Source organism: Mustela nigripes, chromosome 12 (genome assembly GCF_022355385.1).
Source record: "Mustela nigripes isolate SB6536 chromosome 12, MUSNIG.SB6536, whole genome shotgun sequence".
NCBI lineage: Eukaryota > Metazoa > Chordata > Mammalia > Carnivora > Mustelidae > Mustela > Mustela nigripes.
This window is the reverse complement of record NC_081568.1, coordinates 102,917,567-102,942,175: the sequence shown is the minus strand read 5'-3', so window position 1 is coordinate 102,942,175 and position 24,609 is coordinate 102,917,567. Positions and strand designations below refer to the sequence as shown.

At 35.7% G+C, this 24,609-nt stretch overlaps 1 protein-coding gene, 1 non-coding gene and 1 pseudogene across 5 annotated transcripts in view; 1 reads left to right on the top strand and 2 right to left on the bottom strand.

The window, feature by feature from the left end:
- AP3B1 (adaptor related protein complex 3 subunit beta 1) overlaps positions 1-24,609 on the top strand; it is a 284,409-nt gene that overhangs the window by 105,544 nt on the left and 154,256 nt on the right. For all 4 annotated transcript variants that reach the window (XM_059418118.1, XM_059418119.1, XM_059418117.1 and 1 more), the window contains 2 exons: positions 19,946-20,101; positions 24,028-24,125. In XM_059418118.1, coding sequence (XP_059274101.1) covers positions 19,946-20,101; positions 24,028-24,125 — 254 coding nt within the window. The remainder of the gene's footprint in view (positions 1-19,945; positions 20,102-24,027; positions 24,126-24,609) is intronic.
- LOC132027960 (transcription and mRNA export factor ENY2-like) lies at positions 1,871-2,397 on the bottom strand (annotated as a pseudogene).
- LOC132028984 (U6 spliceosomal RNA) lies at positions 5,513-5,615 on the bottom strand. The gene has a single exon (XR_009407631.1). It is a non-coding gene; the product is annotated as a U6 spliceosomal RNA (small nuclear RNA).

Here is a 24,609-nt window from a genome sequence, read left to right as displayed (position 1 = left end):
ACAGTGAAGGAAACCATCAACAAAAAGAAAAGGCAACCTAACTGAATGAAGATAGATACTTGCAAATGATTTATTTGATAAGGGGTTGATATCCAGAATATATAAAGAATTCAATACACGTCAACAACAATAAAACAAAATCCAATTAAAAAATGGTCAGAGGACCTGAATAGAGTTTTCCAACAAAGAGCTGCAGATGGCCAACAGACACATGAAAAGATACTCAGTATCACTGATCATCAGGGAAGTATGAATAAAAACCACAATGTGATATCACCTCACACCTGTCAGAATGGCCATTACCTAACAAAAAGAAATAACGTGGTGAGGAAGTACAGAAGAGGAAACTATCATGCACTATTGGTGGGGATGTAAATTGGTGCAGCCACTGTGGTAAACAGTATAGAGATTCCTCAAAATATTAAAAATAGAATCACCATATGACCCAGCATTGTTACTTCTGGGTATTTTTCCAAGAGAATGAAAACACTAATTTAAAAGTTGTAGCTGCACCCATAAGTTCATTGTAGCATTATTTACACTAGCCAAGATATGAAGTAACCTAAAAGAGTTCCTCAGTGGATGAATGGATGAAGATTGAAGATGTGATACATACACACACACACACACACACACACACACACACACAGTGAAATATTCAGCTAGAATAAAAGCTTGCCATTTGCAATTACATGGGTGTACTTAGAAAGTATTATGCTAAATGAAGTAAGTCAGAGATAAATACTGTATGATTTCATTTCTAAGTACAATCTAAGAAACAAAGAAACAGACTTACAGAGAACAAACTGGTGGTTGCCAGAGGGGGGTGGGTTATGGGGATGTGTGGAATAGATGAAGGGGATTAGAAGTTACAGACTTCCAGTTATAAAATAAGTAAGTCATCCGGAGGTTGTATGTAGCATGGAGAAGATAGTCATTGATACTGTAATAACTTTATGTAGTGACAGATGGTAACTGGACCTGTGAGGTTTTTGTGATGTGTGAAAAAAAAAAAAAGCCTTCCATGTTATTTTGGATAACAACTTTATCAGGTATGCTTTTTCCAAATATTTCTCCCAAGTCTGTACTTGTCTTTTCTTTGTCTTGACATTGTCTTTTGCAAAGTAGATGTTTCTGATTTTAAAGCAATCCAGCTTAATGAATTAGTTCTTTCATGGACTAATTCTTTAATGTTTTATCTAAAAATTATCTAGAGTTTGTCATACGTTATTTTCAGGAATTTTATAGTTTTTATGTTTTATAGTTGTAAACCTTTTTTTGAATGAATTTTTGGATTATAAGATCTGGGTCTAGATTGATTTTTTTTTCACATAAATGTCTAGTTGTTTTAGCACCATTTGTTGAAAAGACTGCATTTTCTCCATAGATTTGCCTTTACCCCTTTGTCAAATATCAGTTGGCTATATATTCATGTGGGTCTGTTTTTATGTTTTATCACATTAATATGTCTATTCTTTAACTAGTACCATAGTATCTTCAGTACTATAGCTTTTTAGTAGATCATCAGTCAAAACTCACTGTTCAAATTTTTAATTATGGAAAAATTTAAGCATCACAAAAATACCTAACAGTCTATTGAGTACCCCTTTACATATCACCTATTCATCAACTCATAGCTGCTCTTATTTTAATTCTCTTTTCAACTTCTTCCAGATTTTATATGAAATTATTGATACTCTAGATATACTTTCATTTATATCTATTCAGAAACAATATCTTCACTTTAAGGAAACTAAAAAGCTTTCCTAAATATAAATTGGTTCCTATTTTCTGAAAGAGATTTAAAGGGTGGTTTGTTTGGTTCAACTAGAAGGTATATATATATATATATATATTTTTTTTTTTTTTTTTTACCATCATACAAAAAAGAATTTTATTTTGGGAAATCGATTCCTAATTTATGGCAAGTTTTTACTTTCAGAAATAAAACCACAAAACAACACAATCTAATTCAATCTTAAAGGCTGGCATGCTGAGCAAGGAATGTTCTTATTCTTTGTAGGAGCTCCTTCTTTACACTGTCAGGTACCAGGGCTCTGCCTTTTGGTGTGATTTCAGCCACCAAGTCATCAACAGTAACGTGTTCTAGTCCTTTTTCTTTAATTACCTCTTTACAGTGTGCCTTCAACTGGTCCTTCCAGCCACATTCAATTAATTTTAGCTCTCAGCAACTCTTTGAGGCGTCCTCTTTCTCCGGTTTCTATCAACTTTTGGTTAATCGCTGCTCTCATCTGCGCATCTTTGTTCATCTTGCTAACCACCATCACCGCGGGCGAGGGCCCAGCGACGAAATGACCCTTGCGCTGACGACCGTTACCTACCACACTCTTCGGCTGCCCGGACCTAGACCCTCAGTAGCTCGGGCACCTAAGCACACCTAGAAGGTATATTTTTTTAGAAAGATGGAGAGAGTCTGTCTATTGTGATATATAGGTTTATTTTATACACACACGTTCTGTTTTAAATCTCAGGGAAATATATATTCGTTTATAAGTCCAGCTTCTTAATACTCATTTTATGAATTTTACCACATACATTTTATGTATTTATGTCCTGAATAAGTAGGACTCTTTTTTAACTAGTTTTTCAGTGGTAGTATCTTTAATTCTGCATGGGTTGTTTGAGATACACATCACTTAGACACTCTCAAAGAAATGTATTTCAAGCCTTCAGTGCACATTCACATGATATGAACATAGATATTATTTAGAATTCTTCTGTAAGGTATACCTGGCTTTTCTTTCTTACTTATTTTGTTTTTAATTATTAGCTTATTTAACTATGAACATAGAGTAAGTATACTTTATTTGGATTGAAAACTATTACTATTATTATTTAATTTGTTGCCCAAATTTTTCAGCTTTGGCCTTAGGGAGTTTGTTTAAATTATTTTTTACTTCCCTTTGCTTTAGAACCATCCATTTTCCCAAGGTGCAAAGGAGCAGGTTTTAAAGGTTTATTGTTTTTTGAATATCAGTCAGATTACTTTGAAATGTTTCTGTTTTTTATAATAGTCATATCAGTATCTTATTGAAGTAAAGGTGACATTACTTGATGACTGTGTGGTTTGAAAAATCACCAATGTAAACCACAATATAATGTGATTTAATTAATATCCTTTAGAAACCGTATGTATGGTAATGCCTCATTTTTCCAGGCTCAATAGAAATAATATATATAACAAATGCTTTTTTGCTTTTTTACTTTATTGATATAAATACTTCTCCCATCCAAGTACTAACCAGACCCAACCCTGCTTAGCTTCCGAGGTCAGACGAGATCGGCGCGTTCAGGGTGGTATGGCCATAGACGATATAAATACTTCTAAAACACATTTGTATTTTTCTGCTCCTTGGCAGAATGAGAGATATAATAATTTCTTTTTTCTTTTTAAGTTTTACTTTTTATTATCTGTTAATCAGGAAAATAGACTATTAAGATGATGAAAATTATATGTATAAATACTCTGATTAAGGACTTTATATTTAGAATAATTTTTAAGAGCTTCATAATAGCTAGCTCAGTGATGTAGAAGAGGTCTTTCTACTTAGTTCCAGATTCACAGGTGTATTAAATAAGTTGAGAGTGCATCAGATCAGTTTTTAAATAAGAAATACTGGAGGATATAGAATAAGTTGTAGTAATTAGGCAGTTTCACTAAAAACTTAAAAATAGAAATACCATATGATCCAATAATTCCACTACTGGGCATTTACCCAAGGAAAGTGAAAACACTAATTCAGAAAGATACATGCACCCCGTGTCTATTGTATCATTTACAATAGCCAAGACATGGAAGCTACTTAAGAGTTCATTGATAGATGAATGAGCAAGAATGTGCGCGCACACACACACAGTACTATTACATAGTCTTAAAAAAGATGAGATCCTGGGTGCTTGGATGACTTAGTCAGTTAACCGTGTGACTGATAACTGAAACCTGATTTCGGCTCAGGTTATGATCTGAGGATTGTGAGATTGAGCCCATGTCAGGCTTCACACTGGGCCGTGGAATCTGCTTAAGATTCTCTCTCTCTCTGACCAAACCTCCCTCCCCCAATATCATTCCATTTGTGACAATACAGGGGAACGTAGAGGGTATTATGCTAAGTGAAATAAATCATACTGAGAAAGACAAATACTATGTGATTTCACTCATATTTGGAATTTTAAAAATATAGAAGAATAAACAAATAAAAAGTAGAATCAGGCTTATAAATACAGAGACCAAACTGATGGTTGTCAGAGGAGAGGAGAGAGGAGGCTGCATGGGCAAAATGTGTGAAGAGGAGTATGAGATACAGGTTTCCAGTTATGGAATGAGTAAGTCATGGAAATAAAACACACAGCATAGGGAATATAGTCAGTGATATTATAATAGCAATATATGGTGATAGATGGTGGCTGTAATTGTGGTGAGGGTAGCATAACGTATAAATTTGTTGAATCAGTATGTTGTATACCTGAAATTAATGTAACATTGTGTTTCAACTATACTATATTAAAAAAAAACAAGCAAAACAAATCAGTGCCACTCTTTTAACTAAATGTTTTATTTTGGAAAATAATAGGTTTTATTTTCATTAAATATGTGTTATTAAAAAATAAAATACTTCCAAATACCCCTTTCAAGTACACATGGAAGTATATTAAAGTTTATTATCTGGTCTCTTCTCTCTAAGCACAAATTTTCTTTGTGATCTGTCAAAATTATAACACATGTAACAGTCAAAGTGAAATTTCAGAAGGTTACTGTGTTAACTCTATAAGTGGTTGCTTTTATAAGTTATAACACTTTATAAGTTATAATACTTTATATCAAAATGGTATTAAAAATTGAAGGGGTGCCTGGATGGCTCAGTGGTTTAAGCCTCTGCCTTCGGCTCAGGTCATGATCGATCTCAGGATCCTGGGATCAAGCCCCGCATCAGTCTCTACTCAGCAGAGAGCCTGCTTCCCCACCACCACCCTGCCTGTCTCTCTGCTTACTTGTGATCTCTCTCTGTCAAATTAATAAAATCTTAAAAAACAAATTTGAGTGTCAGGTTGAAATAAAGATGGTGAAGGAAAAGGGGACCCTATTTCCATTGGTCCCCTGAATTGAGCTGGTTATCTACCAGGCAATTCTGAACACTCACAAAATCAGAAGATCTATCTGGATGTCTACAAACAGAATCTCTCTGGCATTTAGTCTCGAGGTATGAAGTGGGGAGCTGTGATTGTGATTGTGCAGGCAGATATCAGAAGATGAAGGAGAGGGAGCCTGTGTGATCTTGAGCCAGGAGGGCAAAAGCCTCCCTTGCTGGGGACTAGGCACAGACTCGAAGACCAGTAATGGCAGAGAAAGGACTTTAGGGCAATGCCACAGACTGAAACCTGGAGCTATAGGGATGCACATGCAAACAGGGGGCAACTTGTGGCTTTAGAAGCACAAAGGACAGAGAAGTGTCTGGCCCTGGGAGCAAGGGCTGGGACTGCTGCTGTGGGGTGCAAAACCCAGGATGCTGTGGTTTTATGTGTCGTCCTTGCATGGGGGCCATGCTAATCTTCTTGTATCATTCCAGTTTTAGTATATATGCTGCCAGAGTGAGCACCAGGATGCTGTGGTTTTTAGCAGCACAGACAGAATTGGAGACATTATGGACATTATTGGAGCTCAGTGAAGATCAGACTGCAATCTCTTTGGATGCAGTTTGGATGCAGTTACTTCTGCTCTGACTCTCGGAAGAGATGCAGAAGGCTGCCTGAGAACAAAAGTCCCCAGAAATTGATTTACACTGAGCCCATCCCTCCCCCCAGAGGGGTCAGAGCAACTCTGCCCAAACAGGGTTGCCTGAGTAACAGCATGGCAGGCCCCTCCCTCAGAAGACAAGAGGCTGACAATCCTAAGGTCCAATAAAACAGGTGCATCTTGCTTGGGTTGTGATCAATAATTTGGACTCTGTACATTCCCTCAACTAGCCCTCAACAGAAAGACTAAGAGGAGGAACCCTTAACAAAGCAAAGAATCAGAGACTGTGGCCTCTGCCACATAACTAATGCAAATGGGTATAACCAAGATGTCAGAAATAGAGTTCAGAGTACCAGTTATCAAGGTGAATTCTAGGCCTTAGAAAAATATTAATGACAATATAGAATCTCTAGCCAGGGTAAGTGAGGCAGAAGAACAAATTAGTGAGCTAGAAGATAAGATGATAGAAAAGAAGGAAACTGAGGCAATGTGGGAAAGACAAATTAAGACCCAAGGAATCAAACTGAGAGAGATTAGTGACTCAGTGAAACATTCCAATATCAGCATTATTGGGATCCCAGAGAGGGTGGGGGGAGGAGAGAGGTCTAGAAGATATATCTGAGCAAATTGTAGCTGAGAATTTCCCTCTTCTGGGAACAGACATTCATGTCCAAGATACAGAGAGGACTCCTCCCGAGATCAGTGAGAACAGACCAACACCATGACATATAATAGTACAATTTGCAAATCTTAGATCCAAGAAAACAATCTTGAAAGCAGAGAGAGGGAAGAGATTTCTTACATATAGAGGGAGGAGCATCAGAATAATGTTGCATCTGTTACAGAGGCAAGCCAGAAAGAGTTGGGAAGACATAGGGTACTAAATGGGAAGAACATGCAGCCAAGAATACTTTATCCGAGGCTGTTGTTCAGGATAGATGGAAAGACGAAGAGCTTCCAACATCGGCAGAAACTGAGAGAATATGTGACCACCAAGCTGGCCCTGCAAGAAATATTTAGGATGGTTCTGTAAAAGTAGAAAGACCCCAAGAGTGACATAGAACAGAAATTTATAGAGACAATCTATAGAAACAAGGACTTCACACACAACATGACAATAAAATCATCTTTCAATAATCACTCTTAATGTGAATGACCTAAATGCTCCCATGAAACATCACAGGATTGCAGATTGGATAAAAAGACCTGACCCATCCATATGCTGTCTACAGAGACTTATTTTGAACCTAAAGTTACATCCAGACTGAAAGTAAAGGGGTGGAGAACCATTTTTCATGCCAGCTGACCTCAAAAGAAAGCTGGGGTAGCAATTCTCATATCAAGACAAATTAGATTCTAAAAAAGACTAGTTAGAGATACAGAAGGACACCTTATCATTCCTAAAGGTTCTATCCAACAAGAGGATCTAACAATTGTAAATATCTATGACCCCAACATGGGAGCAGCCAACTACATAAGCCAACTGTTAACCAAAAGAAAGGCACATATTGATAATAATATATTAATAGTAGGAGACCTCAACATTCTGCTGTCAGCAATAGACAGGTCATCTAAGCAGAAAATAAGAGCTCTGAATGACACCCTGGACCAGATGGACCTCATAGATAGGTACAGAACTTTTCATCCTAAAACAACAGAATATTCATTCTTCTCGAGCACACATGGAACTTTCTCTAGAATAGACCACATACAGGGTCACAAATCAGGTCTCAGCTGATGCCAAAAGATCGAGATTATTCCCTGCATATTCTCAGACCACAGTGCTTTGAAACTGGAACTCAATCATAAGAAAAAATTTGGAAGAAATTCATTCACTTGGAAGCTGAAGACCATCCTGCTTAAGAACGTTTGGGTCAACCAGGAAATCAGAGAACTTAATCAATTCATGGAAACCAGTGAGAACGAAAACATACTGGTCTAAAACCTATGGGATACTGCAAAGGCTATCCTGAGGGGGTGGTACATAGCCATCATGGCCATCCAAGCCTCACTCAAAAATATAGAAAAATCTGGTATATACAAACTGACTTTACAACTTAAAGAGCTGAAGAAAGAACAACAAATAAAACCTAAGCGATGCACAAGAAAAATTAAGGAAAATTAAAAATTAAGATTAGAGGAGAGATCATTGAATTAGAAACCAGAAATACCAGTAGAGCAGATCAATGAAATAGAGGCTGGTTCTTTGAAAGAATTAATAAGCTTGATAAACCACTGACTTATCCAAAAGAAAAGAGAAAGGACCCGAATTAATAAAATTATGAATGAAAGGGAGAGAGACTAGCATCAAGGAAAGAGAAACAATTATTAGAAGTTATTATCAACAACTATATGCCAATATATTAAGCAACCTGGAAGAAATGGAAGCATTCCTGGAAACCTATAAACTACCAAGAGGAAATTGACAACCTGAATAGACCAATAACCAGTAATAAGATTGAAGTAGTGGTCAAAAACCTCCCAAAAAATGAGTCCAGGGCCTGATAAATTCCCTGGGGAATTCTACCAAACATTCAAAGAAGAAATAGTACTTTTTTTCCTGAAGCTGTTTCAAAAAATACAAACAGAGAAAACTTCCAAACTCATTCCATGTGGCCAGCATTACCTTGTTCCCCAAGCCAGGCAAAGACCCCATCAAAACGGAGTATTACAGACCAATATCCCTGATGAATATGGATGCCAAAATTCTCAATAAGATCCTAGCTAATAGGTTCCAACAGTACATTAAAAGGATTATCCATCATGACCAGGTGGGATTTATCCCTGAGATGCAAGGATGGTTCATCATTTTCAAATCAGTCAGTGTGATAGAACACATTAATAAAAGAAGAGACAAGAACCATATGGCCCTTTCAGCTGATGCAGAAAAAGCATTTGACAAAATACAGCATCTTTTCCCGATTAAAACTCTTCAGAGTGTAGGGATAGAGGGAACATTCCTCAATTTCGTAAAAACTATCTACAAAAACCCCAGATCAAATTATCATTCTCAGTGGGGAAAAGCTGAGAACCTTCCTGTTGAGATCATGAACACAACAAGGATGTCCATTCTTGTCACATAGTACTAGAAGTACTAGATAACAAAAAGAAATAAAAGGCATTCAAATTGGCAAAGAAGAAATCAGACTCACTCTTTTTGCAGATGACATGATACTCCGTAGAGAACCCCAAAGAGTCCACCCCTAAATTATTAGAACTCATATAGCAATTCAGTAATGTGGCAGGATACAAAATCAATGCACAGAAATCAGTTGCTTTCCAATACACTAACAATGTAACTAGAAGGAGAAATTAGGGAATCAGTTCCATTTTCAGTAGCCCCCAAACCCATAAGATACCTTGGAATAAACCTAACCAATGAGGTAAAGGATCTGTACTCTAGGAACTACAAAAACACTCATGAAAGAAATCGAAGAAGACACAAAAAGATGGAAAAACATTACATGTTCATGGATCAGAAGAATGAACATTGTTAAAGTATCTGTGCTGCCCAGGGCAATCTATACTTGCAGTGCCATCCCAATAAAAATACCAGTGTCATTTTTCAAAGTGCTGAAACAATTCTAAAATTGGTATGGAACCAGAGAAGACCCGAATCACCCAGGAAATATTGAAAAAGAAAAACAGAGCTGGTGGCATCATGTTGACTGTTTTCAATATATATTATAAAGCTGTGATCACCATGACAGTATGGTACTGGCACAAAAACAGACACAGATCAATGGAACAGAATAGGGCCCCAGATATAGACCCTTAACTCTGGTCAACTACTCTTTGACAAAGCAGGAAAAAATATCCAATGGAAGAAAGATGGTCTCTTCAATAAATGGTGCTTTGAAAATCGGACAGCTATATACAGAAGAATGAAACTGGACCATTCTCTTACACTGTACACAAAGATAAACTCTAAATGAATGAAAGACCTCAGGTGAGACAGGAATCCATCAAAATCCTGGAGGAGAACATAGTTGTAACCTCTTTGACATTGGCCATGGCAACTTCTTTTAAGACACATCTCCAAAAGCAAGGGAACAAGTAAAAATGAACTTATGGGACCTCATCAAGATAGAAAGCTTCTGCACAGCCAAGGAACAGACAAACAAAGAGGCAACCCACAGAATAGGAGAAGATGTTTGCAGTGACACTACAGATAAAGGGTTGATGTCCAAGAACTATAAAAATCTTCCCAAACTCAACAGCCAAGAAACAGATAATCATGGCAGAAAATGGGCAGAGGACATGAACAGCCACTTTCTCCAAAGAAGACATACAAATGGCTAACAGACACGTGAAAAAGTGTTCGCCATCAGGGAAATTCAAATCAAAACCCCACTGAGATACCACCTTACGTCAGTCAGAATGACAAAAATTGACAAGGCAAGAAACAACAAGTGTTGGAGAGGTTATGGAGGAAGGGGAACCATCTTACATGGTTGGTGGGAATGCAAATTGATGTAGCCGCTTTGGAAAACAGTTTGGAGATTCCTCAAAAACTTAAAAATAGAGCTATCCTATGACTCAGTGATTGCACCACTGGGTATTTCCCCCAAGATACAGGTGTATTTTAAAGGACCACCCATATTCCATTGTTCATAGCAAAACATTGTCCAAATAGCCAAACTGTGGAAAGAGCTGAGATGCCCTTCAATAGATGAATGGATAAAGAAGATGTGATCCACATATACAATTGAATATTACTCAGCCATCAGAAAGGATGAATACCCAACTTTGGCATCAACATGGATGGAACTGGAGGAGATTATGCTAAGTGAAATAAGTCAAACAGAGAAAGTCAACTATTATGTGGTTTCACTTATTTGTGGAACATAAGGAATAGCATGGAGGACATTAGGAGAAGGAAGAGGATAATGAAGGTGGAAAATCAGAGGGGGAGACGCTCCATGAGAGACTATGGACTCAAGGAAACAAACTGAGGGTTTTGGGGGAGGGTGGGGAGATGGAGTAGCCGAGGGATGGGCATTAAGGAGGACATGTATTGCATGGAACACTGGGTGTTATACTCAAACAATGAATTGTGGCGCACTACATCAAAAACTAATGATGTACTCTATGGTGACTAACATAACATAATAAAATTAAAAAAAAAAAAACTGAATGTCACTTTTATGTAACAACTAATAGTGTTGAATTCCTTTCTAAAAGCTCAATCTTATCCATGTAATTCCTTGAACATATTATCCATAGTTATTTTATAGTCCATCTTAAATTTTTTTTATCCCCATTATCTAGCTTTTTTTAACTTGTATTTCTTTTTTTATTTTTTTAGAGATTTTATTTATTTATTTGACAGAGAGAGATCACAAGTAGGCAGAGAGGCAGGCAGAGAGGAAAGGAAGCAGGCTCCCTGCTGAGCAGAGAGGCAGATGAGGGACTCGATCCCAGGACCCGAGATCATGACCTGAGCCAAAGGCAGCGGCTTAACCCACTGAGCCACCCGGGCGCTCCAACTTGTATTTTTTTCTTGATTTGTAGTCACATCATTGTGTCTTTTCTTATATGCATATTTTTAAAAGTTTTCATTGAAGTAATATATAATGTACATGTGGCAAAAGCAAATGACTTTATCAGGGAATTTTCATGAAATGAATATACATATATAATGAGTAGTCAGATTAAGAAACAGATATTGCACATCTATTTCAGAAGCCCCTCTTTTGCCACTTTCCATATAATAACCTGTTTTTCTTTTGAAATGGAAACTGAATCCTTAGCCTTAATGACATTGTATTTTCTTTCTTCCCTTCTTTTCCTTCTTTGTAAAACATTGTTGAACTAATTTGAAGCTTTGGTTGTTGGGTTTCAGTTTGCTTGTGGAATTATTACTAGGTAAGGATATCTAAAATCTGATTTACTTTATCACTTCAGTTATGGATTAAGATGATTAAAAGTTGGGCTTTAGTTTAGCATCTTCTTCCCTAAAAGACTTGCTTTTATTTATTTACTTACTTAAATTAATTTATTTTTAAGACTCCCAGCTTTTAAACTAAAGACTGGGAGAGTTAGTAGGAATTTTGCTTTTTGGTGGATCTTAATGTCTAGTTTTTGTTTGTATGTTTTTGTGAATCTGTTGAAAGCTGTGCTCAGATTATAGGCCTCTCAGACTCCTGTTAGGTAATAGCAGGTGTATTTAGGGAAAAGCAATTGCAAATCGCAGATGGATTTCTAGGTCTTGCCTACATAATTCATCACTGTTCTTTTAGCTTGTTAGTGCTTTGAGATGTGTTTCATGTTTTCTCCCTAGCTTTCCTAGTTCTCACTAGAAGGGTTTGTTTCACATTGTCTCTCTTATTACTGGAAGCAGAACTCTATTATCCTGTATTACCTATTTTTAAAAAGTGATCTTTAAAGTCCTTTTATATTTATAATGACATTTTTTGTCACTGGAGTTTGGGACTTCTTTTAAGCATCTACAACTGTCATTGATTAAAGTTGTTTCACTGTTTTCCAAACAGTGTATCATGGTAAAAATGAAGTAGTTGTACAAGAGTTTCATGATACCTTTGTAAATTCTCAAATATGAGAGTCTCTTTTTTGAGATTTTAGGGGTAAACTTTATATTTGGCAACTCAGGATATTTGATTTGCGGTAAATTAGTGGTTTCTGTTATGTGGTTTTTCTAGGAAGAAAATTTCTTAATAAAAGCTGTGGTAATAGCTATTACTTGAGTGTTTAGTAGGCATGAGGCACTAAGTGCCTCCACTAACGTTATCAGTCTTTATAAATACTTTCATGATATAGATACTGCTTTTATTCCCTTTCACAGATGGGTAAATTAAGACAAGGAGAGGTCAAGTAATTTGCCAGCCAGTACATTATGGAAGTGGTGTGATGTGGTATATACCCATTTTGGTTGTGTACACCTGGCTTCCATTCTGTTGGGGCTGTTGTCCATTCTTATGGATTGAACACCTGTGAAAATATAGCCAGCAGCTCAGATGTATATTATTGGAGATTGTTCCCATTCTGTGTGGAAGCCTTATCTCATTCAGCCTCACGTCAGCCCTTTATTAATTAATCAAGCAATGCAAATGTCTTATTCAAATAATATAATTGAACTTTAATAAAGTGTGTTAATAATGAAGGAGAAGTGGAATGAGTAAATGCTTAGTGATTAGCTTTTTATGTGCATTTGAGAATTTTGCTAGTTAGATTGTATCAACACAGCAGTTCATCATATATCAGTTTCAGGTAGTGTTTGAACATTTGTTTGATTAAGGTTGACTAAGGATTGTAGGAGAGTGGTCATGCTTAGCGAATGTGATTATTTGGATATCATTTTATTAATTTATTAATGCACATAATAGAATCAGTTTGGCCTGGAACTCCATAATGGAAAGTCACTCAAGTCTGGCCTTGAGTAACAGTGCATCTCTTCCTATAAGTGGGCTGAGATGATCTCTGAAAATGGTTTGCTGTTTATGTGACCCAGATAACTGTACAAAATCATGTAAAGCAAGAGAGTCAAACTTTGCGTTCTCCCTGCCACACTGAGAGGATTCTTACTGAAAAAGAGCAGACTGTTCCTAAATCAGAACAGGAGGTTGCATAGAAAAAAAGCTATCCTGGTAAAAACTGAAGAAACAAAAACTTATGGCCCATTTATTTTATGCATAAAATAAATGCAAATAAAAGTAAACAAATAAAAAGACAGGAGTATATCTCATTTATAGTCCATTTATAGTCTCTTTTTTTTTCTTCAAAGGACTGGCAGACAAGTACAGTTGACCCTTGAACAACACAGATTTGAATGGTGCAGGTCATGTATACATAGATTTTTTTCAGTAAATATAGTATAGTACTATAAATGTGTTTTCTCATGATTTTCTTAGCATTTTCTTTTCTCTAGTTAACATTTTAAGAATTTAATGTGTTACATATAACATACAAAGTATATGTTAATCAGTTATTTATGTTATTAGTAAGGCTTCCATTAACAGTAGGCTATTAGTAGTTAAATTTGGGGGGAGTCAAAAGTTATGCTCAGATTTTCAGCTATGTTGGGGTTAGCTCCTAAATCTGTGTTCAAGGATCAACTATAGTTTATTTTGAATTATGCATTCAAAGGAAAATGATAATGTTGTAATTTATGGTTATATTTGAAGGTGAGTATTTAAAAATTTTTCTTTGGTTTCCAGAGAATATAAATTTTGTGTTTTTTTTGTTTGGAGACGTTCTTAAGATTTTTTTATTATGGATTTTAAAAACATTGAGATAATATTATGCTTACTTCTAAAAAACCTAATAGTAATAGTTCTGTATTTTCAGTGATATTTAAGTCGAATTAAGTGAAGATTGTATATTATCCGTACACACTTAACAAAGTAAAAGTACTTCAGTAAGTGATATTAATCTATAACATTTAAGATCACTTCTTTTATTATTGTAACAATGAATAAATATATATAAATAGATTTTAAATGATTTATTGATTTGGGGCACCTGGGTGACTCTGTCAGTTCAGTATGTGATTTCCTTTTTGTTTTTTTTCTAAAGATTTTATTTATTTATTTGACAGAGAGAGATCATAAGTAGGCAGAAAGGCAGGCAGAGAGAGAGGGGGAAGCAGGCTCCTTGCTCAGCAGAGAGCCCAGTGTGGGGCTCGATCCCAGGACCCTGAGATCATGATCTGAGCTGAAGGCAGAGGCTTAGCCCACTGAACCACCCAGGCTCCCCAAGTGTGTGATTCTTGATCTCAGCTGAGGTCTCAGTCTTAGTGTCGTGAGTTAAAGCCTTATGTTGGGCTCCACTCTGGTCATGGAGCTTACTAAAAAAAAAAAGAAAAAGAAAAAGAAAAGAAAAAGAATTTATTGATTTTTTTTTCTCCTTAGTTTTATTTAATTGAACTTTTAATTTTACAATAATGTAGATTCACATGCTGTTTTAGGAATACAGAGAGGTCTGGTGTAACCTATGCTTGTTTTCCTCCAGTGGCAACATCTTACAAAACTAGTAAGGTATTACAACGAAGATAGTAAGGTATTACAACAAAGATACTGACATTCGTACAGTCCAGATGCAGAATATTTCCATCACAGAGATCCTTCTTGTTGCCATTGCATCTCTGAAACTACTTCATTCCCTTTGCTTGACCTTGCCCACCCCCAGCAATTACTAATTGGTTCTCTAACTATAATGTTATCATTTCAAGAATGGTATACAAATGTAACAATACAATATGTAATCTTTTAGGATTTTTCTCACTCATCATACTTATCTGGAGATTAATTGGATTTGTTGTATATATCATTATTTTTTTCTTTTTATTTCTGAGTGGCATTCCATGGCATAAATGTTCAACCATTTTATTTACCATTCGTTTAACCATTCATCCATTGAAGGACATCTGGGTTGTTTCCATTTTGGCTACTAGGAATAAAGCTGTTATGAATACTTGTTAACAGATTTTTGTATGAGTATACATTTCTATTTCCCAGGGATAAATGCCCAGGGGTGCAATTACTGGTATGGTAATTACAAGTTTGGTTTTGTAAGAAATTGCCAAACTGCGAGTGGCTATAACCTTTTAGAGTCACCACCAGTGTATGAATGATCAGTTTCCTATGTTCTCACTATCATTTGGTGTTGTCACTATGTTTTTATATAAGATGAGAGCCATTTTGATATGTGTGTAGTATAGTCATTTTGATATGCTGTAGGTTTAATTTGTGCGTTCCTAGAAGGTAATGAAGTTTTATTTTTTCATGTGCTTTTTGCCATACGTTCTTCAGTGAATTTATTTGTTGAAAGTCTGTATTATTTTGCTAGTACTGCCATAAGAAAATACCAAACTGGGTGGCTTGATGGACAGATATTTATTTCTCACGTTCTCACAGTTCTTCCAGGAGGCTGGAAGTTCAAGATCAAGGTGTTGGCAAGTTTGGTTTCTCCTGAGGTGTCTCTCTTTGGCTTGCAGATGGCTCTTTTCTCACTGGGTATTCAAATGGTTTTTTTCTCTATGCCACCATTGGCATTTCTCTTTCTTCTTATATGGACACCAGTGCTGTTGAATTAGGGTGCCACCCAGATGGTCTCAGTTAAACTTAATGACCTCTTTTTAAAGGCCCTAGTTTGTCATATAGTCACTTTGAGAATGAGGGCTTCAACATGTGAATTTGGAGGGTGAGATGTACAGGTCAGTCCTTAAAAATACCTTTTGCTCTTTTTTAAATTTAATTTTTTTTTTCCGGTTGAGTTTTGGGAGTTGTCTTTATATTCTGGATACTAGTCCATTATCATATGTGTGGTTGCAGATATTTCTGCCAGTCTAGAATTTTTTTATTCTTCATAAGAGGGTTTTTCATGGATCAGGAATTTTTTAACTTTAATGAGATCCAGGTTATTTATTTTTTTTAAAGATTTTATTTATCCATTTGACAGAGAGATCACAAGTAGGCAGAGAGGCAGGCAGAGAGGGAGGGGGAAGCAGGCTTCTGAGCAGAGAGCCTGATGTGGAGCTCTATCCCAGGACCCTGGGATCATGATCTGAGCCGAAGGCAGAGGCTTTAACCCTCTGAGCCATCCAGGTGCCCCGAGATCCAGTTTATTATGTTCACTTTTATGGACTGTGCTTTTGGTGTCAAGTTTAAAAACTCTTTACTTAGTTATGTAGCCGATTTAAAAACTTTTCTACCGTATTGAAGTAAAAATGATTAGAGATCACAAATTATACATTTGGTTTTCTTAGGAGGAATTTGTGAATGTGTAGAAAGAGAATTCACTTAGAAATAAGGGTAGGTCAGTCATGAACAAAAGAAAATATTGGGAGATGGTTCTTCATTGGAATTCCTCATTTTTGAAGCTCTTTTGAGTAAAGGCATTTGTAGGTTTTGTTTTAGACTATCTTTTAAGAATGTTTGTATAGCAAGAAGCCATGAAGAAGAGAGAGATTCTTTCTCTCCCTGGACAGGTTTTCTTATCTGGTGACATCATTATCTGCTTGGTTATCCAGGCTGGGAATGGGGACAGCCTGTGTAAGTGGTCCCATTTCATCCTTCACATTCATTCACTGCATCCTATTGGTTTTAACTTCTAAGAAGTTCTTCAACTTATTTCACATTTTTATCCTCATCACTAATCACTCTGACTCATTACCAAATCCTCTCCAGTGTCATTTCTATCATGCTGCTTTCCAGATTTTTTCTCTTTGTCTTTGGTTTTCAGATGTTTGACTTAGTATGTCTTATTATGGATTTCTTTGTATGTGTTTGACTTAGTATGTCTTATTATGGATTTCTTTGTATGTATCTTGCTTAGAGTTTATTCACTCACCTTATTCAGTCTGTTTTTATTTCTTTTGCCAAGTAATATTTTGTCATCCATTATTTCTTGGAGTACTCTTTCAGCCCCACCCTTTGTCTTCTTTATTTCCAAGATTCAGATGACAAAAGATGTTACTTTGTTATAGTTCCACAAGTCCCCTGAAGTTCTGAGGTTGTTTTTTTTTTTTTTTTTGGTGGTGTAGCGGGGTGCTTTTCTTTTTTCTTTTTGTTTTTTCTTTGTTGTTAGTCTTTTTTTTTTCACTGTTGTTCAGAATGGGCAATTTCTCTTTTATTATGTTCACTGATGGTTTCCTTGTCTCCTTAATACTGCTTTTGGTCTCAGTCATTGTTTGATTTTGACTCTTATATTTTTCACTTTAACATTTCTGTTTGGTCTTTTTTATATATTGTTTTTTTCTCAAGACGTTGTAAGTCTTTGCTAAGACCTTCTATTTTTCCTTTTATTTCAGTGGTGTTCCTCATTTTCCTTTGAAGCATTTTTATGATGGCTGATGTAAAATCTTAATCAGATATTTCTAATATTCCTGTTGTTGTAATGTTGGTATCTACTGTTTATCATTTTTCATCCAACTTTATATCTTGTTCTTGGAATGATGAATAATTTTTATTGAAACCTGAACATTTTGAATATTATGAGATTCTACATTTTATTCAGATCTTCTATTTTTTACTTATTTTTTTAAGAGTTTATTTTATTTATTTGACAGTGGAGGTCACAAAGCAGGCAGAGGCAGGCACAGAGAGAGAGGGGGAAGCAGGCTCCCTGCTGAGCAGAGAGCCCCATGTGGGGCTTGATCCCAGGACCCTGGGACCACGACCTGAGCCAGAGGCAGAGGATTTAATACACTGAGCCACCCAGGCACCCCCAGATCTTCTGTTTTAGCTGGGTTTGTTTGATAACACTCCATTAAGGAAAGGTGGAGTGCATGCTCCCTCATTACTTCCAGGTCGTGGTAGAAGTCCAGTTTCCCCACTTAGCCTCCATTGACATCCCAGGGAGGTTGTTTTCACTGTTACTGTGGCTGAATATGGGATTTCAGGTTCCCCAGTAATTCTGTCCTGATAGCTCTTAGGCTGGGAGGGATAGAAATGTCTCATGGCTGTTCTACATGTTTCCTCCACTAGTGTCATTGTTACCACTGGGTGGTGGTGCTATAAATCTTAAGTGTCCACTGAGTACTTTTTCTTAGACTAGCTCAGTTGGGAGGGATAAGATCACTTTGTTCTTTTTTTTTTTTTTTTTTAAGATTTTATTTATTTGACAGAATAAACACAAACAGGAGGAGAGGCAGAGGGAGAGGGAGAAGCAGGCTCCCTGCCGAGCAGGGAGCAGGAGGACATGGGTCTCCATCCTAGGACCCTGGGATCATGACCCAAGCTGAAGGCAGTCACTTGAATGACTGAGCCACCCATGTGCCCCAAGGTCACTTTGTTCTTGATGGGTGGACTTAGATATGCAAGTTCCTCACTTTGTCTTCATTGACACCATGGGGATGGCATGTTATCTCCTGGGAATTAAAGTCTTGGCTATAGTGGCCTTTTCTGACATCATTCCAGTGGGATGATGGAGGCATCTCATGGCAGGTTCCATGCCAGCCTTTGCTGATGGGGGTAGGAATGAAACCTTAGTTTTTCTCTATTGGTAGCTACAGTAGAGTAGTTATTTTCTAAAAGATGTCTTGCTAGATTTTTCTTTTACTTGGTCCTTTTGGCTTTGAGAGTAGGCTTTTGGAGGGTTTGTTTTATCTGTGCTTGGTGTTTTGGGCACTCAGTTTTTCAGTCCTTGGTAAAATGTGGTAAAAATGAAAACCCAAGGAACTTTTCTTGTTTCATTCTTTGGGTCCTGAGGTCCATATCCAGTCTTTCTTCTCCTCTCTGTCTTTCCTTACTTAAGTTTATTTTTTAAATAATGTCTGCAGTTTCTAGTTGTAGATAGAGGAGTAGTGAAAAGTATATCAACTTCATCTTTTCAGAAGTAAAAATTGTGTTTCAGCTACTTAGTAACAAAAATTACCTCTAAACGACTCTTGAATTGGATCTAGGTAGAATTATTGTCTTTTAATGTTTTTTGTTTGTTTATTTTTAAGACTAAATGCCTTTAGGCAGATTTTGACAGAGATAACAATGAATTCAAATTACAAAGTAATTTGTACAAAGCAAAAATATAGAATCAACCCCTGTGGATATGCATTAAGTATCAAACTGAGTCTTTCTTGACAATACAGGGACATACTTACACACTAGTTTTTAACCTGTCAAGTTTTATTATGATTTCTTTTATGCATGCTGCAGTTGAAACAGTTCTCTTTGTTCTGACTTTTAGATCCAGTTACAGAGTGACTGATAATGTATGGAAATAGTTCTCAGGTTTTAGGTAATCTTCTGTTATAGCTTTGTTAAGAGTCTCATTATCAAGTTTTGCCTTTTGTCAGCTATGGATATATCAATGGGGATTTAATATTTCAGAGGTCTACTATATAACAGAAAAGAAATATTATGTATAGCACTAAAGGACAGTTACATTGTTACAAATGTGAGAAAAAGCAAGGCCTTCTTTTATACAGGTAGCTTAAGATTTTCAAATACTTTCAACAGTGGTATTTTACGATAAAATACTATCATGATTGTAGATGTTAAAAAAGAATGTTTTCTGGGCGCCTGGGTGGCTCAGTGGGTTGGGCCTCTGCCTTCGGCTCCGGTCATGATCTCAGGGTCCTGGGATCGAGCCCGCATTGGGCTTTCTGCTCTGCGGGGAGCCTGCTTCCTTCTCTCTCTACCTGCCTCTCTGCCTGCTTGTGATCTCTGTCAAATAAATAAAATTAAAAAGAAAAAAAAACCAACAAAAAGAATGTTTTCTTTGTATTTCTTTCAGGATGATGGTTTAGAAGACAACGAAAAGAATTTCTATGAATCTGATGATGAACAGAAGGAAAAGACTGACCAAAGGAAGAAGCCATATACTATGGATCCAGACCATAGACTTTTAATTCGGAATACAAAGCCTTTGCTTCAGAGCAGGAATGCAGCGGTAATTTAACACCCTTATAAGAAATAATTTATGGATTTTTAAAAACAGTTGTTAAAAGTATTTAAGTTCAGTGAACAATATTTCAGTGTGCTAAGGGAGCATTTGTTTATTTGATCATACACCAAAAATATCAGTTTTGATGAGATTACTTGGTTTGGTAGTTATATGCCTATTGGACTTCATTTACTTTTGCAGTTTTGTTAATTGGCTTTTCCTAATATATGAGCTTAATATGTTTCTCATTGGGTTGGAAGACTGCATATTTCTGTTACTTGGTTGTAGTTGAGAGTATGTGGTATCAGTCCTTAATATTCATGTCAACCTAATAAGAGTTTTTAAGAGACTAACATATAAAGAAAGTGTCTATCATAATGCTGCATACCTAAAAGATTTTAACTGGTAGGAATAGCAGTTAAAAATCATTTTCATTTGACTCCTGAGTTTGTTTTCTTTTGTTTTACATCTTTTTGGTTTAAATACACTTTATATTTCATTTATTTATGTGCACAATAAAACATTAGGAAATAGGGACTGGCAAAACTTTAAAGAAATTAAAACATCATATTCCCATCACTCAGAAATCACTGTTATGTTTTGATGCATTTTCTTCCAGACCCTTTTTCTGCATAAATATACATATATTCACTTGTATGTTTGTCTATACATACATATTTTTTAAACCAAGGTAAAAATCATACTGTATATAGTACTTTTTAAACTTTTTTCCCTAGTCAGTCCTCTCTATTCAATAAAATTTCATCTCATTTAATACCAGTTTATTTTAAAGTATCTGTTATAAATAGGTAATCTAAACCAGTATGTATAGTACCTGGTTGTTACAGCTCTTAAACCTCCCAAGTCTTGCAGAATGTTCTTTAGGGTTTTCTCTTTGCTTACTTTATAGTGCTATTTAATTTTTTCTTCTGTGCTCTGTGTTACCTGTTAACTGGCAGTTATATCTAAACATTTGATGGAGTAAAACATTTTCTTAATATTGTTAATTTAAAACATGTTCTTAATGAATGGTTCTGTTCAACTAATAAAAATTTTGAAAATGTGAGTTATTTTAAGGTTTTGGATGCATGCTGATTTAGAGCTTAGAGCTCTGTCTATGTATCTTAGTAATTTGCAGAAGTTTTTATCTTATACCTGATAATTTAGTTTCTATATTATTATTAAATAGCCATACACAGTAATAAAAAAATGCTATTTTTCTAATGTTGTAAAACATGGTTATAGTTCAGTGAGCCCAGCTTAGCCAGATTGTATTTAAGTAGCTGTAACTTGTCACCTGAAACTCTCTTTATAGTTGACTCACTGTTTATCTTTATCTTGGGAATTGATTTTATAATCAAAATACTTACTGATCAAAAATGGTGAAACAAATAGAAGTAGTTTGTACTTTTTTCCCCAGTATGTTTTAATTCCATACTTATTTGATATATACCAAATAGAGTAATTTACTTTTTGTCCCAATATATTTTGCTATCCTTCTAATTGGGTGCTGTTAAGTACATATAAAGGTTGGCTGTTTAAGGATTGTGAGTAGATTTCCTTCTTCTGGCCTGACTCACAGTTAAAGGAGAAACTTTGAAAATTTTTTCAGGAAACTTGGTCAGTGCTATGTATTGATTTGTAGATAAGGGGCATTGTCAGCAGAGTGTTGGGAGGCTGTCCTAACTGTAGATAAGGCAAAAGTGGTAAGAATAGTTAGGAATAGAAAAGTGCTTATAGGATATACTTTATCATGAATGCACATAATTTAACTGTAGAGGACCCATCTATGTGTATATTTTAGTCATTTTGGACTTTGGAGATAGGGAGTTTCCCTCTTGGCTTTTACAAATTAGACTATAGATTTCAAATTCTGGTTATGGAAGCAACTTGAAACTTTTAGATTTGTAAATACTAGGGGAGAAGAAGAGTTTGTACGCCTGTGGGCTTGAGGGAGTGCCCTAATTAGTATAGTAGAAGAGATTACATACTGAGTGGCATCTAGAATCTTTAAAACATTGACATATATAGAAAGTACAGTTTACTTTCTTACTAGTAGCATTGGACAATTTTTAATAGAAAAGGGCTTAATTTCTGTAAAATACATTACAATTAAGTTTTACTTTCTTTTCTATAATATACTAAGACTTATTAGCCAACTGTATACTTTAGTATTTGTAAAAATGACCATTACCTTCTTGTAGATTAAGTCAGTCATAGAAATTTTATTTTATAAGATACTATTTTTAAATTTTTTTTAACATTTAAAAATTTTTACTGAGAGAGGACAAGTTGGAGAGAGAGAGAGCGAGCATGAGATGGGGGAGAGGAAGGCGCAAAGAGAGAAGCAGACTCCCTGTTGAGCAGGGAGCCTGACATAGAACTTAGTCCCAGATCATGACCTGGGCCAAAGGCAGATGCCTAACCGATGGAACCACCCAGGTGCTCTTATTTTGTAAGTTTTTAAATTCAGGACAGTTTGTTCAATAATTACAGTGTATTTGTGGATCACAAGTGAAGAAATAAAATATCCTTAAGTTCCTCAATTGCCAAGTAATATCTGAAAGCTATAAATCAGCTTTGTAAGAAAAAAAAAGTACAGCAATGGGCCAAGAAACAGTAAATTTGGGACTCTGTGAGCAGTATTTTTTTAAAAGTGCTTTTTAAAAATAAATAAATAGAATAAAAACATTTTAAAAATGTTTCTTAGTTTTGGAAGGAACTCCTTTTATCTCAAGCACCCTCAGCTGCTGTATACTCTTTAAGCATATATAAAACTACTGCCATATATTTGTTAGAACCTTATAGAACAAGCATAAGTAAAGTAGTATTAATGTTTTCTGAGCTAAAGTCAAGATGATATAACTACTGTAACTCTCTGCATTTGTCACAGGTTAAACTGGATCACTTTTCAGTTTGGACTTTTGATCTCTGAATCTAAGTGTAGAGGCATGTGGGGGAAACATAGTTCTCTTATATTTTATGACAGAAGTTCTCATCACCCTTATAATGGCTTTGAAGCAAAGACTGTTTTTAAGGTTCTGCATTTTGAAAACAAAAGATTATTTCAAATTCTGTTACTTTAGAGGAATTATTTTAGTAGAGTTCATTTAATTATAAATTTAATATACTGATTTTTTAAATTTTCATCTTACTTGTTACTTGTTACTTTTTCAAAAGTATTTGGACTTCATTTGGAAAGGCATACTTAAAACTTTAAAATATTCCCAATCTCAGAGCAACAGCAGCAATGTTAGGAAGAGTATGGGGTTTGGAGTGTTACGAAAAGCTTTGCTGCATACTGGCAGGCAGACTTTCGGTAGCTCATTTAACATCTGTTTTCTGATAACATCTATTTTCTTTCTCAATGGTGTATTGGTTTCCAAGGGCTGTCATAGTAAATTACCACAAACCAGGTGAATTAGAACAACAGAAATGTATTTTCTCACTTTTTAGTGAGAAAGTGGAAGTCCAAAATCAAGGCATCAAAGGGTTCGTTTCTTCTGGTGGCTTTACGGGAGAAACTGCCTTTTGCTAGTTTATAGTGATTGCCTGCAATCCGCACTCAGTGACTTATAGATTCATCACTCCAGTCTCTGCCTCCATCTTTACATTGCTTTCTTTAATGTGTCTGTGTCTATAATTTTCTTTATAAGGACACTTACTGGATTTAGGGCCCACCCTAATCCAGTGTGATCTCATCTCCAGCATTACCTTAATAATATCTGCAAAGACTTTTATCCAGGTAAGGTCACATTCTTCAGGTAGACATGAATTCTTGGGAGGACACTGTTCAACCTGCTTCAAAGGATAGTAGCATATTCGTAATCACAGGAATTTTGTAGGAGTAAACAATATGTAAGAATGTACTTCAAAGCTGTAGATTGCTCCCATGTTTATAGTTCTTACTGTTTTCATGCTTTATCTTTTAGGTGGTTATGGCAGTTGCTCAGCTGTATTGGCACATATCACCAAAGTCTGAAGTTGGCATCATTTCGAAATCACTAGTGCGTTTACTTCGTAGTAATAGGTAGGAAGTGATTTTGTTTTTTTTTCTTTTGTGTGGCTTCAAAAGTAGTGTTTGTACAACTGTAATCTATCTTTCAGACATTGATTACATGACTCTGTGTTCTGTCTATAAGATTTCATACTTAAGGGTCATCATACAAGCTTTATACATTTTGATCTCTGAATCTAAGTGTAGAGGCATGTGGGGGAAACATAGTTCTCTTATATTTTATGACAGAAGTTCTCATCACCCTTATAATGGCTTTGAAGCAAAGTTTTATACATTTTATCTCTAAGTTGGTGATAAATATAAAATTTCTCTTAAACTCAAGCCCAAAGAGATTGAAAATATTTTGGCAATGTTTAAGATCAGATTTTTATTGTCGTTTTGTTTTCTCTGTTTTAAGAATTACAAAACAGTTTCAGCTATTTAGCTTACCCTGAATATTTTGTTATAATTAGTTACTTTAAATTTAAAATTTCTTTCATTGAGTCCTTACTTCTGC